At 47.5% G+C, this 15,571-nt stretch overlaps 1 protein-coding gene across 6 annotated transcripts in view; it reads right to left on the bottom strand.

Annotated features, from left to right (window-relative positions):
• The window catches only part of PNPLA6 (patatin like domain 6, lysophospholipase), an 82,370-nt gene that overhangs the window by 42,417 nt on the left and 24,382 nt on the right, over window positions 1-15,571 (bottom strand). For all 6 annotated transcript variants that reach the window (XM_081893760.1, XM_081893761.1, XM_081893762.1 and 3 more), the window contains exons 10-17: window positions 13,831-13,959; window positions 12,417-12,497; window positions 11,607-11,757; window positions 9,613-9,696; window positions 9,396-9,502; window positions 8,354-8,545; window positions 5,391-5,468; window positions 1,570-1,775 (exon numbers count right to left, since the gene is read on the bottom strand). In XM_081893760.1, coding sequence (XP_081749886.1) covers window positions 1,570-1,775; window positions 5,391-5,468; window positions 8,354-8,545; window positions 9,396-9,502; window positions 9,613-9,696; window positions 11,607-11,757; window positions 12,417-12,497; window positions 13,831-13,959 — 1,028 coding nt within the window. The remainder of the gene's footprint in view (window positions 1-1,569; window positions 1,776-5,390; window positions 5,469-8,353; window positions 8,546-9,395; window positions 9,503-9,612; window positions 9,697-11,606; window positions 11,758-12,416; window positions 12,498-13,830; window positions 13,960-15,571) is intronic.

Below are 15,571 nucleotides of genomic sequence, written 5' to 3'. Positions count from 1 at the left end.
CTCGAATTAGAGGTGGTTTCTCCAATCTGATCCTAAGAGATATTCATAATTCTCCTTGGAAAACTACAATTAATCTCAAATTCCGCTCTCTTCTCAATTTGAACCGCAAAACTGTTTTTAATTTAGAGTGTATAAGCCCGGCGGCCCTACCTCTAATCAAAAAGAAGCTGCAGCAACTTGACTTCTCTAACACAGCTTCCCATGCAAGAGGGCCGTGTTCAGGCTTAGCCCTAGCTATTCCACCCCCTGAAGGGATCCCTCTATACTGCTTTACAATTCCTTCGGAGGCTAAACGAAGGGCCTTTACCTGTGCCCGTCTCAACTGTTTTCCTACAGCAGTTCTGTCGGGTCGTTACTCCAGAGTTCCCATCGCAAATAGAACATGCTCCTGCAATGACACGGCTCTGGAGACTATGGAACATGTAATGCTCTTCTGTCCCAACTGGACAGATGAAAGATCTCGGTTTCTAACTCCTCTCGTGAACAAGCTTCATCTCCCAATCCAGCCTTGGATAGTGTCCCTTCTTCTGCAGGATTCTGACCGTTGGATTACCGAGATGACAGCTAATTTCCTGCTTAGTGTGATGAAGAGGAAAGCAGCACCAACTCCTTCCTCAATACCACAGATGTAGTCGATACGCCGCACAATCAAACCTGTTTTTTGCATTCTCTGTCACTCAATGTTTTAAATCTCCCGTTACCTTTGTTATCCCCATTTTCTCAAAGTATTCGCCCAGAACGGCATACACTTTTATCTCCCCACCCCCATTTTATGTTGTTATTTCTATGTATATTATGCTATGGCCGCATGGCTAATGCAATAAAATCATTATTATTATAGGTGCACGTTGCTTGTGGTTGTTCAGACTATAATAAGAGGCCAGAAGGCGTCGGGGTTTCACTTTCTCTTTCTATCTCTTTTCCTTCTGGTGTGGTGTTCTGCAGATAGATAGTGTTAAGGCTTAGTCTTATTATAAGTTACTGTAAGTTAAGTCTAATGCAAGTGGATTCCTTATGGACAGTGCCAACCCTGAATGTATTAGATTTGTGACCATTATGCTCATTTGCCTTCAGTAGCAGTAAAGCTCTGCTGGATGCAATACAATTGCCTCTGGTCTATTTTGGGGGGGAATCTTGCAATGTGTTTAAGTTTGTACTCTGCTAACTACTGTATTTTTCGCTCTATAAGACGCACTTTTCCCCTCCTAAAAAGTAAGGGGAAGTATGTGTGCATCTTATGGAGCGAATGCAGGCGGGAAGCTCTGCTCAGCGCTCCCTTTAAAGAACCGCGTGGAGCGTGTGTGCGCTTCTGCCTCCTCGGGGAAAAGCCCCCAAGAGCCACACACATGCTCCGCACGCTCTTTAAAGGGAGTGCGGCTCTTGGGGGAGCTTTAGCCGCGCGCAGCCTCTCCCGGACAACAGGAGCCTTCAGGAAAGGAAGGCTCTGGGATTCAGAATATTTTTTTTCTTGTTTTCCTCCTCCAAAAACTAGGTGCGTCTTATGGTCTGGTGCATCTTATAGAGCGAAAAATACGGTATACACTGGAGTTCCATTCACGTGCCACTCACTCGTAAAAGTCGGACTTGGAGATCTTGAGGAAAGTGCAGTCGCGGTTGGCCTTGATGGTGAAGATGAGCGGCTCCCCAGTAAGCACGGCCAGCTGGCCCACCATCTCTCCGGGCTGCGTCAGGAAGAGGCACACGTCTTCGGCCTTGTCAATCATCCTCTGGTAAACGTGCAGGCAGCCCCAAAGCACAAAGTGCAGACTGACATCCTGCAAGAGAGATCAGCGTGAGCAGTGTCTCCCCAGGGAACAGGCTCACTTTGGAGCATGGAACCCAACAGCAGAGCTCTAGAAAAAGCACAGTATTATTTTTTTAACAAAATATTTTATTAAAGTTTTCTTGGTTTACAAAGGTATGTGCAATGTCTCTTTTTTCAAGTTACATTTTCCACAGGTCAGTTTAATTTTTGAGACATTAGGTGGGGATGGGGTCGGGAGGCGATATTTCTATTTTGCTTAATGTATGTGTGGATTTTTGTGTCAGCACGTTCTCTTAGCTATTCGCTTGTGTTCCTTTGGTGGTGAGAGAAATTGTGGTTGGCCTAAGGTGCGGTTAAAAGCACAGTATTTTATACATTTTTAAAAACCGCATTCTGCCCCTTACAATCCGAAATCACATTTGCAGTTTCTGCTGAAGATTTCAAAATTCCAGAGCGGGCATTCTGACGGTGGCAACAAATACTTATTGGAGCCAGCCTGGCATTCCGCTCCTTTTCTCTTGCTCCAGTTCTCATGCCTTCTCCCGATAGATTTATTCCCCTCCTTTTCTAGTCCATGACAAAAAAATGGAAAAAAAAAGGTCTGTGCTTTAAATTCCACAGAGCAACAGCAAAACACAGAATTAGAATGTAAGGCAGAGAGGAACCTCCAGCAAGATGAAAAACAAGTAACTCATGCAACTCACTATCTGTAAACACTCGTTCTATTTGCTTGTTGCTGTGTTTGGGTTTGCTGGTTCTAAGAGCCTGAGGCCATGGGGAGGTATACCAGGAACCAGATCTAGAGTGCAATTGGGTCTTCAGTTCCTGGTCTGTGCATGAGCTGAAGCAAGAAAGATAACTGGAGCTGAAAATCGGAGGCCATCAGGCAGGTGGCAAAGTTAGAAGGCCAAGTTCTTGGTAACTAAGCATTAGTAGTCTGTCTATCAATTACAGGGAATTATGATATTCCATCTCCCTAGTAATTTCCATAGCTGGTTTGCTTGTTAAGTGCTAATCATGGACCCTGAGGCTCTGGGTTCAATTCTCTCACCTCCCAATAAACTTAGACCACTATGATGTGCAAGGATTTGTTAATTTGTACACAAGTGCCCATCTCATTGTGTTAATTGCTAACTGTGAGTCAATTTAGTTCAATGGGTTGCAAATGAGTCCATCCCAGCAGTAGAAAAATAATGATGATAATAATGATAATATTTATATCCACCCATCTCGGTGGCTTACAGCATACATAAAAATATAATAATAATAAGTAGTTTTATTTATACCCCGCCCTCCCCAGCCAAAGCCAGGCTCAGGGCGGCTAACAACCAATAATAAAAACAAGTTGAATGAATACAACTTAAAAACAAGATTAAAATGCAACATTAAAACATTAAAATGCAGCCTCATCACAGGAGGAGAAAGGAAAAAAGAAAGAAGGGGAGGGAATCAAACTGATTCCAAGCCTAAGGCCAGGCGGAACAACTCTGTCTTACAGGCCCTGTGGAAAGAAATCAGATCCTGCAGGGCCCTGGTCTCATGAGGCAGAGCGTTCCACCAGGCCGGAGCCAGAGTTGAAAAGGCCCTGGCTCTGGTTGAAGCCAATCTAACTTCCTTAGGGCCCGGGACCACTAGGGTGTTGCTATTTATGGACCTTGAGGCTCTCTGTGGGGCATACCGGGGGGTATTCTAGCATGCGCGCGGGGGCGGGGGGGCTAAATGATATAATTTGGTGAAATGGGCGATAGATCTGGGATATAATTGGGAATACGATAGTTGGATTAAGCTCTGGAATAAAGATATGAAGTTCACTGCTTGTGTTGCCTTAAGAGAAAACATGGAAAAAATGATGTACAGATGGTACATCACCCCTGTAAAATTAGGAAAAATCTATAAGAATGGAGATAAAATGTGCTGGAGGTGTAAAAACAAGGAAGGTAGTTTTTACCACATGTGGTGGACTTGTGAAAAAATCAAGAACTTCTGGGAGCTCATTTATAATGAACTAAAAAAAATGTTTAAATATACTTTTGTTAAAAAACCTGAAAATTTTCTTCTGGGAATGATTGGCAATGAAATTAAGAAAGAGGACCAGACCTTATTCCAGTACGCAACAACAGCTGCTAGAATTTTAATCGCCCAAAATTGGAAATCAACCAATATCCCAACAGTAAGAGATTGGCAAAGTAAATTATTTGAATATTCAGAATTGGCAAAATTAACACACAAAAATAGAGACTAGAAAGAAACAAAGTTTATTAAAGAATGGAATAAATTCATAACCTATATTGAAGTAGATTTAAAAAATCCAAAGATCACAGTATGCTTAATATAACCCTTCGACATACAAAAGTTTTAAAGAAAAACTGCGGGGAAAAATTTATTACATAACCCAAAACTGAGGTGGAGGGAAGTCAATAACTTACATGTTTGTCTTTTTTTGTTGTTGTTTTCTTATAATTAAGTTATGTTGTTCTTATTATTGTTTTTTTCCATGAAGAATTTATTTTCTGTACATATGTGTGTATATGTGTGTATGAAAATTAATAAAGAGAAATTAAAAAAAAAGTTTTGAAATGTCAAAATGATTGTAAATTAAGTGAAACGTATAAACTTGAAAAGTATAAATAAAAAATTAAACAATAATAAAAGGAAGCAGAGGGTGTGGAGAAAGGCTTGGGGAGGCAGGATTTTCTAAGAAACATGTCCATCAAACATTGGGGGGACAGCACTAGATGTAGTCTACTGGTAAAGGCAACTATTGTATGAAAGAGAGGGTGACAAAGAAAGGCGAATGTGCACTTTCCAATTCTTTCCTGTGCTTCATCATTGCATCCTCTCACTATATATTTTGTGTGTGTGTGTTTGTGTGTGTGTGTGCTGGTCCTGTGGGTTACCCGAGAGGCAAGGTCCAAGTCCGGTCTGTGGTCAAAGGTGCAACATGGAGGCAGTCTGTATGAGCTGAAGCTGGGTGCAGGGCAGGGAGTCGGGTGAAGTCAGGAACAGGCTTGCAAGCAAGGAGCCAGGGCGGGTCAGGAGCTCAGGCAGGAAAGCAGGACAGGGTTCAGGCAGGAACTAACAACCAACAATGTTGCTCCCGCAACTTGGGACACGGGCTGGCTGGCTTTTATCTGCCCCGAGGCATAGGGCGGCCCCGATCCTCTGGTGACTCGCCTCTCCTGGCCTGGAGGCGAGCACTCTTCCTGCGGGAACTTAGTTCCCTCCGCCTCTCTGTCCTGAGCCTCTGCAGCTCAGGAGAGGCTGGAGGGTTACCGGACCCAGAGGCAACCTCAGCTTCCCCTGATGGGGCTGAGAGTGGAGCACCTGCAGGCAATGGGTCCTCCATCACCTCAGGAGCCAGAGCAGACTCAGCTGGTGCCTGCATCTGAGGATCCAGCACAGGTGAGGACCCTTCGGGCTGAAGCCCCAGCCCCGGCTCAGCTGGTTCTGGAGGCGGGGAATCCTGCGCAGGCTGGGATCCCTCAGGTTCAGCATCTGAGTCTGAATCCCAGGCCATCACAGTGTGTGTGTGTGTATGTGTGTGTGTGTGTGTGTATTTAACACTGCACCCCATCCTCCTTCCTCTGGGCCAGACGACTTTGCAGGTGCCACCCATAAAACTTACTTGATCTCCTTGGCGGGCGATGACTGTCCCAGCCTTGGCATGGTGCAGCAACACCCGGTTATTGAGCAAAGAGGGATCCTGTGGAAAGAGAAGGAGGGTGAGGGCATTCTGGGACGAGGTTGTGCTATCAGGGCTGTAGTCCAAGCCCTGAAAGAGGAGCCAGAGTCTCCAACACCTGGAGGAGCAAAATAATAATAATCATAATATTTTTTATTTATACCCAGCCCTCCCCAGCCAAGGCCGGGCTCAGGGTGGCTAACAAGCAATAATAAAAACAAGTTGAATGAATACAACATAAAAACAAGATTAAAATACAACATTAAAATATTGAAACATTAAAATATTAATGAGAAAGGAGAAAGGAAAAAGAAAAAAGAAAGAGGGGGAGGGAATCAAATTGGCTCCAAGCCAAAGGCCAGGCGGAACAACTCTGTCTTACAGGCCCTGCGGAAAGAAATCAGATCCTGCAGGGCCCTGGTCTCATGAGGCAGAGCGTTCCACCAGGCCGGAGCCAGTGCTGAAAAGGCCCTGGCTCTGGTTGAAGCCAATCAAACTTCCTTAGGGCCCGGGACCACTAGGGTGTTGCTATTTATGGACCTTGAGGCTCTCCGTGGGGCATACCGGGAGAGGCAGTCCCGTAGGTACGAGGGTCCTAGGCCATGAAGGGCTTTAAAGGTCAAAAGCAGCACCTTAAATCTGACCCTGTACTCCACCGGGAGCCAGTGCAGCTTGAAAAGCACTGGGTGAATATGCTCCCATGGCAGAGACCCCGTGAGGAGCCTCGCTGCAGCATTCTGCACCCGCTGGAGTTTCTGGGACAGCTTCAAGGGCAGCCCTGCGTAGAGCGAATTACAGTAGTCAAGCCTGGAGGTGACCGTCGCATGGATCATTGTGGCCAGGTTGGAGCGGGAAAGGTAAAAGGAGCCAGGCCAGCGACCGATCCTGCAGCAAAGAAGCCAGGTCCTCAGCATGTCAAGGCCCATGTAGAGCCCAGCTCCTGCAGCGGCAGACGTGGGGTAGCTGAGCTCCCAGAAGGGAAACAACCTGCTGGGCCAGGTGAGGAAATCAGCACTCTTGAAAATTGCCTGGCCTGATCGTGACAGGTGAACATTGCACTGGCTCTCAACCCAAGCATAGTAAAAAAAACCATCAACCCAAGAAATGAAACTAATTCGGAACCGGTCTAGCTATCATGGCTCGCCTCAAAGACCCTGGGAAACGCAGTTGTCTCAAGGCACCAAGACTTACCTCCTTTCCAGGCCCCAATTGTTTATGTAATTTACAGGGCATTTAATTTCAATGCAAATTGACCTGATCGGTACCTCCCAGACTAATGTGTAGATCAGAACGTAATTATTCTTTTACGAGTTTCGCAATCAGGCTTTTATGAGTTTTGCAGTCACGGTTCTTGAGTGACTCCAGACTGTCGGTATTTTGTGGGAGTGATTCAACCGCATGTCAGAAATTTAGGTTTCCGCAATTAAGGAGGATTAAATAATGGGCCCTCCCGCCAACAAATCCACGACCAAATTCTTACAGGTACGAAGAAGACAGTGTGGGATTAACAACTGATTGATGGAGAGAATCATAGCCTTTGAAACCTTAAGTTCTTTTTCCTAACCAGTTTTTAAAATTGATTTTTTAAATTCCTTTTACTGTAATTTTGTACGTTGTATAACGCCTTGCTGCATCCCCTCCCCTAAAAAAAAAGCTCGGTCTATGAACATTGAAATATATATGAAATATATATTAAAAAGCCTCTGCACAAACAAGTAGGGAGAGCTCACTACGTGATCTCCAGCAACTGGAAATCAGGGGTGTAACAGCACAAAACTAGCCACTGATGATCAGAAGCCTCTTATGTGGCCTTGAAAACAGAGCAATCGAGAATTTCTGAAACAACAATGAGATATTAGCTCTGCCCAAGGCTTGATGGAGTACAGCAACAACCGGGAAAAGATAGACATAATATTTTACAAGGACAGGAAGAAACATCACGGACAGAATAATAGCCACACACAGGAAAAACAAGGATACAGTTTGAGTGCCTCACCTGTAGTTTTATAAATCATTTAATGCATGGGTAGGCAAACTAAGGCCCAGGAGCCAGATCCAGTCCGAATGCCTTCTAAATCCAGCCCATAATGGTCCAGGAATCAGCGTGTTTTTACATGAATAGAATGTGTCTTTTTATTTAAAACACATCTCCAGGTTATTTGTGCGGCCGGACTGGTGTTTTTACATGAGTAGAATGTGTGCTTTTATTTAATGTGCATATCTGGGTTATTTGTGGGGCATAGGAATTCGTTCATTCCCCCCCCCCAAAAAAAATAGTCCGGCCCCCCACAAGGTCTGAGTGGACTGGCCTCCTGCTGAAAAATTTGCTGTCCCCTGATTTAATGTGTCAATACGAATGTAAGTCGTTAATATTTCAGTTGTTGTATAAGGGATTGTCATTTTGACCGGAGTGTAATTGAAATTAATAAGATTTTGGAACGCAGAAATAAAGTAAATCATCCAACCATCAATTCTAGCATGCGCCGGGGGGGGGGGGAAAATGATATAATTTGGCAACTGAAAGATTGGTATTAGGAACTGTATTATAATTTGGCATTGTTAAAATGAGGCTATTATTGGATTACACTGGTGCCTCAGGTTACAGACACCTCGGGTTACAAAAACTTAGGGTTACAGACTCCGCTAACCTGGAAGTAGTACCTCAGGTTAAGAACTCTACCTCAGGATGACAACAGAAATGGTGTGGCGGTGGCGCAGCAGGCGCCATTAGCTAAAGTGGTACCTCAGGTTAAGAACAGTTTCAGTTTAAGAACGGACCTCCGGAACGAATTAAATTCATAACCAGAGGTATGTATTGTATTGTAACTGAAAAATAATAAAAAATTATTTGATCTTGAAAAATAACCAATTCCCTTGCAGAATGAGAAGTAAGGGACAGCACCTACCTCAATCTTCATGAGCTTGACTAGCTCCCGCTTGGCAGCCTCAAAGATGGCGCTCGTCTGGCATCCTTGGTAGGGGCCGAAGGGGCAGTCGCCCGTTGCAGAGTCGTCCTCGCAGTAGTTGTAGTGGTAGATCCCAGACGGCTGCTCCTCCACCGTCACAGACTTCCGCTCCCGGGGCTCATGGGATGTCGACTGCCAAGGATGGTGACAAGGTAAGCTTGGGTAGGGGGCAGAGGGGACAAGAAGCTACTGGAGAGGAAGGCTCCCATGAGAGGGAAAGGAAAAAAAACCCACCATCTCCACCAGGCACAACCCGTTTTTTTATATACTGTATAAATACACTGGAACCTTGGTTTTGGGTTTTTTTTTTACTTTTTCAATTTAAAGTTTTACAATCAATTATCCAACAACCAAATAAAAACAAGATTACAAAGATTCTCCTGAACTTCCCTCCTCCTCTCTGTGGGTTCTTTCATTAACCATTTCCTCCTGCATCTTTTAGAATAATCCAAATCTTTTACATCTCCGTTATATCCAAAAATAAACTACAAGTGTCATTCCAATCCTGCTAATGATTTTAGCTGTTTACAATGGCTTTTAAGACAATTTCCCCCCATTCCTTGTTAAAAATTTGGTCTTCCCAATTTCTCCTTTTGCCCTTCTAGGCTCTGACGCTTTCTGGTTTAAATTTCTGATTCTTTGCTTCTTTTTGTCATATGCTTGCACTTTGGTTGTTGCTATTGAATCAATAAGAAAAACAAAACAATGCAAGAGTTTCTACAAAAGCAGGGTAGCTCTAATTCCCTCTCACCTGAAGTCATCTGACTGAGAGACTACAACCACACATCACCACCTGACAGGCTCCATCTTGGGGAAACCCAGCCAGATGGGTGTGGTATGTATGTATGTATGTATGTATGTATGTATGTATGTATGAATAAATAAATTATTATTATTATTCCCTCCCTTGCTGTGTATCTATCTAGGGCAGCAGCAGCATTCCACAGGCACCAGCGGAGCATCCCAATGGCCAGAGACTCACCCGGGCAAAGCCAGCCAGCGAGACGCAGCTGTCTTCCTGAAGGGACACCGAGATGCGGCCTCGTTCGTAGGCCATGTCGAAGTCTGAGCGGGGCCCCCTCTGGATCCCTGGGTGAGGAAAGAACACCAGAGAAATGGAGCAGACTGAGCCCAAGGCCCGCAGATGCTGCATCTCCGCAGGAAGGCAGAAGGTGGTCAAGGCAGAGAGAGACACATACCTGAGATATCAACTGGCATGGAGATGCAGCGACTCAGCAGCGGGGCAGCGGGAGGTTCCAGCAGACCTGCTTTCAACGGGTCACCTGGCAGTATAAAAGGCTGTCACTCACCAGGCCCAGGAGAAACGTGGGCACCTCATGTTGTTAATAAATAAATAAATAAATAAATAAATAAATAACAACAATTTATTTATTTATTTATATCCCACCCATCTGGCTGGTTTTCCCAAGCCACTCTGGGCGGCTCCCAACAGAACACGAAAAACAGAATAAAACTTCAAACGTTAAAAACTTCCCTAAACAGGGCTGCTTTCAGATGTCTTCTAAAAGTCAGATAGTTGTTTATTTCCTTGACATCCGATAGGAGGGCGTTCCACAGGGTGGGCAGCATTACTGAGAAGGCCCTCTGCCTGGTTCACTGTACATTTCTCGCTGTGAGTGAACGGCCAGAAGGCCCTCGGAGCTGGACATCAGTGTTCGGGCTGAACGATGGGGATATCCTTCAGGTATACTAGGCCGAGGCCATTTAGGGCTTGAAAGGTCAGCACCAATACTTTGATTTGTGCTCGGAAACGTACTGGAAGCCAATGTAGGTCTTTCAGGACCGGTTTTGTATGGTCTCAGCGGCCGCTCCCAGTCACCAGTCTAGCTACCGCATTCTGGATTAATTGTAGTTTCTGGGTCACCTTCAAAGAAAGCATGGCAGTTGTCCAAGCAGGATGCTCACATCCATGAGAAGGACACCCAGACCCCCCAAACTCACATGTGCCACAAAATCATTCCCGGGGACATTTCTGCCCAGGGATAACCATCTCAGATACTGTCAGGGACTGGCTGGATGAAGGGAACACCCAGAGGAGGAAGGCTCAGAGCCAGGGGATTGGTGGCGAGACACCGAGCAGCAGTCAGAGGGAGAAGTTTGGTGGGACGTGCTGTTAGAAGCCGAAGGGGCAATAGGCTTTAGTGAGCAGGGAGAACCTGTGACAGAGAGCAGTTCAGACTTCGAGGCTGAAGCAGAGGAGGGCAGTCAAGAGGCTGCTGAAGACTCCAGGGAGTCTCCCCTCTCCTACTGCGACAAGCTCCCCTCCCCACTGGTCTCCAAGAATGCGCAGGATAATGATGGCAACGGAGCAGAGGCCAGAGGTGCGCAGAAGCATTTTGAGACTGCTTGGGAAGCACCCAGAAGAGGAGGAGCCTTAAGGTTGGCAGAATGTGGGGAACTTCAGTCCTGGCAACTGCTCCATAGGGGCAAGACCTACTGGGAAGTGTTGCTGAGACCACTAGGCCAAGTGTATGTTCGTTCCTTGAGAAAAGAGTTCACTGAAAACGGAGATCTGTTTCTTTTAGTGCTGACCTGCATCTGGCTCCAGCTTTGACAGATATATCCACCTGTCAAGGCCAAGAGTATGCACGGAAAGGAGGAAGGACAGCAAAGAGGGGAGAATCAGCCGAGACAATGCGGGGTGCTGCTCTCCTGGTTGTGTAACTCAGAAAGAGACCTGCAGAGGCCGTCAGTAGCCTCCCAGTCTTCCTCCCAGCTCCTGTGGTGCCATAGTGAGGGGAAGCCACTGGACGCAAAAGCCAAGCTTCTTTGCTGCCCCAAGCACTGGCGCACCCAAGAGAAACTGCTTAAATTTCTGCCTGCTCGGAAGGAGTAAAATACAGCTGTCTGAGGCACAGTAGACAAGAGGGCAGGCTCACGCTGCTCAGAAAACTGACAATCCACACCTGTCTCCCCTGCGCTCCACTTTTGATTCCAAGAACAGCCCTTATTTCCTTCCCCCAGAAAGGACAGCTAAATCCACGTCTGAGGTGGCATCCTTTGTTTTTACCTCCCTCGCCTCATCTGCATTGGGGAAGTTGAAGGTCCAGCTGGGGATGAGCTAAATGTTTAGCAGCCGGGGCCTGCAGAGCACCAGGCTCTCTGGAAACAGAGGACCCACCCACAGCCTCCCTATAGATAAGTCAGACGCACACGGGTTAAATTCCCTTACCTTGGTCCCTGGAGGAGGCTTCCCCCTGCCTTCCAGAGCTATCCTTGGCATCCTCGATGGAGGAGGCGCTAATGACACGCTTGCTGTGTCGGACGGGGCTGGTACGAGAGGTGTGGCCCGACTGGGGGAATAGCCGCAGCGGTTGCATCTCCTGGGAATGGAGAACACAGTCATGTTTGTCCGAATACGTTTCCGAGCACAATTCAAAGTGTTGGTGTTGACCTTTGAAGCCCTAAATGGTCTCTGTCCAGTATACCTGAAGGAGCATCTCCACCTCCATCGTTCTGCCCAGACACGGAGGTCCAGTGCTGAGGGTCTTCTGGCAGTTCCCTCACTGTGAGAAGCAAAGCTACAGGGAACCAGGCAGAGGGCCTTCTCGGTAGGGGCGCCCGCCCTGCGGAACACCCTCCCATCAGATTTCAAAGAGATAAATAACTACCCGACATTTAGAAGAAATCTGAAGGCAGCCCTGTTCTGGGAAGTTTTTAATGTGTGGCATTTTAATGTATTTTTAATCTTTGTTGGAAGCCGCCCAGATGGGCGGGGTACAAATAATAAATTATTATTATTGTTGTTATTATTGTTATTATTATCACATAAGCAGGGGGGGAAAGGGGGTGGTAATGGAGGAGAGATGCTACTCGCCAAAGCCTTTTGCTTAGCTTAGAAGCCCTTACACAGCAGAGGGAAGGTGGGATGCATTCTGCACATGCTCAGGGGCCAGGTATGGTTGCTTCCCACTCTGAAAGCAGATTCCAGCCGGACAAGGTTGGGGGAGAGAAGGTGGGATGGGGTAGGACAGGAACTCACGTGGCTGAAAAGCTCATTGGTCAGGCCAAGGTAGTTGTGCAAAGCCAAGAAGGTGACTCTCTGAAGGCGCACCATGATGATCTGAACGGGAAAGAGGCAGAAGGGCAGGTCAGTTGTACAATTTCCTTGCAAGGGGAGCTTTTCAATTCCCTTTCCAATTCTCTCAGTCCGAGGGTCGCTTCAGTCCGATCATAGCTTGTGGGGTTCTCTATAGCAGGGACTGGTGAGGAAGTTTCAGAAACCTCTCTTCTCCACCACCGCATCTTTCAAGGACTTGGAAGCTGCTTGGTTTATCAAAAAGACTGAGCCCCACAATTATGCCTTGGATTGGCTAAATCCAAAAGGCATTTGCATGCCTAGAAGACGAAACCCCTCCCAAAAAGGATAAAAGCCCCCAGCAGCTGTTAAGTTCCTGGGCATGCCTTGGCTGAACACTTTCAGAGATGCGGTGTTCTGAAGATTGTGACAAGTGGGAGACGAGCCCTCTTTTTCCATCATCATAATCATCATCATCTTGTGGCCTGCTTCTGCCAATCATGGGGAGAGTCAATGACTTACACAAAGACACACAAACATCCTGGAAACCCCTGCTCAACCCTCACCCATGGCAAGTATGTGAAATATACTCAACAACATGATATGGAGGCCGTTGTGCATATAAGCCAGGCCAAATGCATGAACCAGTGTCAGTCTGCTGCCAGCAACTCCCAGCTGGTTGCGCAGGAACATACAAAGACAAGGGAATGTTTCTTACCGTCCACTTTTTATTCAGTATTTACAGAGAGAGGCTATAGAACCCAGCCTCTGGGATAATGGTGTTGTCCCGAGTGAATCTCCACCCCCTCCGTCTCTCCCACTTCCTCATTCGTCATGGGTGCTGCTACAGGTCCTCTGTCTTTGAGCTCTTTGCTCTCCTACTTTCAAGGCTCGCCGGGTTCTGGGAGATGGAGGGTCTGGAATGCTTTCTAAAGATACTGTGTCTGTTGGCTGTCACAGCCTTGGTGCCTCTTCCTTTTCCTCCTCCTCTTCCATTATTTCTCAGCTTTCCCCCTCATCTGCCTCTGAGCTGCGACCTCCCACAAACCCCAGTTGTATATCTAAACAGTCTTCCTTTTCCTCCTCCCTGCTCAAGCTGGGGAGGTGGTCTCCACCATCCCTCCTCTGCCCAGTCCCTGACAACCAGAAAATAGAGAACAGAGATGGTGGAGGTGCAGAAGTAAGGGGAGACAGAGACAGAGAGAGAGAGAGGGAGAGAGAGGGAGAGGGAGAGGGAGAGGGAGAGGGAGAGGGAGAGGGAGAGAGAGAGAGAGAGAGAGAGAGAGAGAGAGAGAGAGAGAGAGAAGGGAGGGAAGGACGGGGGACAGAGAGGGAGAGACCACTCTGGAGACATTGAAGCAATGGGCAGGGCACTCACCTGCACCACCCGGACCAGGCTCTCAGGGTACTTCTCAAAGACAGCCGAGAAGGCCTCCACTGGCAGACGCAGGACTGTGGAGTCCTCAGCTACCCGTGCAGAGACTGTCCGGTACGGGCGTTGGTGACCCTGTTGGGAAACCAATCTTAGAACAACAGGGGGCTGCCCCTGATTCGACCCACACCCGCCGTTCCAAAGGGCCTATCTTCCTAGACAACCATGCCTTTTTTGTCAGAAGGCAGTGTCAGTACACCTTTCAACCAATGTCAGCAATTGGGCTCAATAACTGGTTCTGCCCCAACTGGGCTAGGCAACTGGAGCATTTTCAGAGACCCTCCAATCCTGGAAAGCAGGTCTCAGTGCACTGGACTCACAACTGTGTATTGTGAGCACCAGACTCAGCAGAGTATAAATAACATGGAAGCTAGCTGTGAAGAATAACTGCTTTTATTTCTAATAGCTACTACAAATTAAAGAACTACTGGCTTGCATGAGTGTTACAGCTCCCATTCAGCCATCTAGTCACTACATAGATAACACACAGACTTCCCACAGAGTCAGGCAGGAGCAGAAGAAGAGAAGAGTGGTTTCCGCCCCCTCCTTTCTCAAAACATCAGATCAGGAGATTCTTGCAATGGGAGGGGGTGAAAATATCAACAGGCAGACGCTTAAAACAGGGAAGTGGCGGGGGGGGGGGAGAGGAACCTGTGGGGCCCCACCAAGCATTGTTGGACTCCAACTCCAACCCTAGCCAGCACGGCCAATGGTCATGGATGATGGGAGGTGGAGCCTAGCAACAGCTGCAGCACCATGGGTCAGCACCCCTAGGGTTAAACGGATCTGGATCCTTCTGCTCCACCAATTCCATTACACAGAAGAGATCATGGTGCCTTGGCTGCTGCTAGCCTAGGGATCGGTCCCTACCTGTCAGGGAACTGACATCGGAGCCAGAAGTGGAGGCAAGGCTCCCAAGCGATGCCGGAGAAGGGCCCAGCAGGGAGAGAGGGAACTCATCGGCTGGGGAAGGAAATCAGCATAACACCAGGGATAAAGGGGGGCGGATGGGGGAATCGGCGAGGGGGCTCCAGGACTCTTCGCCGGCGACCAGCGGGGAGAGCACAGGTCCTCCGCTGCCCACACCCACCCTGCGCAGAAGACTTCCGCGCAGGGAAAGTAGGCGTAGACTTGGCGTCAAAGAACTTCTTTGCTGGAAGAGGTTCAAGAAACGCCCACTGACGGATTCCACCAGCGACTGAACAGCCACGAAGTGAAGGGCTGTCCAGCCAGGAAAGGTTTAACCAGGCTACCTAGCCAGGAGTGGCGGCAACTTACGCACGAGCAACCCCATATAACCATTACACTACCTTTAGCTCATTCCGTGGGACAAGCCAGGGGAGGGAGTGGCATGGGTGGGAGAAGGAGCAATGAGGCTGGAGCCCACAAGAAGAAGAGGAGTTTGGATTTGATATCCCGCCTTTCACTCCCTTTAAGGAATCTCAAAGCGGCTAACATTCTCCTTTCCCTTCCTCCCCCACAACAAACACTCTGTGAGGTGAGTGGGGCTGAGAGACTTCAGAGAAGCGTAACTAGCCCAAGGTCACCCAGCAACTGCATGTGGAGGAGCCGAGACACGAACCCAGTTCCCCAGATTACAAATCTACCGCTCTTAACAACTGCACCATACTGGCTCTCAACTAGAAGAATGTGGAGCCTTGAGCCACATGGTGGAAATGGCAAGGAA

Source organism: Podarcis melisellensis, assembly GCF_964234715.1.
Source record: "Podarcis melisellensis genome assembly, chromosome: 17".
In the NCBI taxonomy this organism is placed as follows: Eukaryota; Metazoa; Chordata; class Lepidosauria; order Squamata; family Lacertidae; genus Podarcis; species Podarcis melisellensis.
This window is presented reverse-complemented; position numbering and strand designations above follow the sequence as displayed.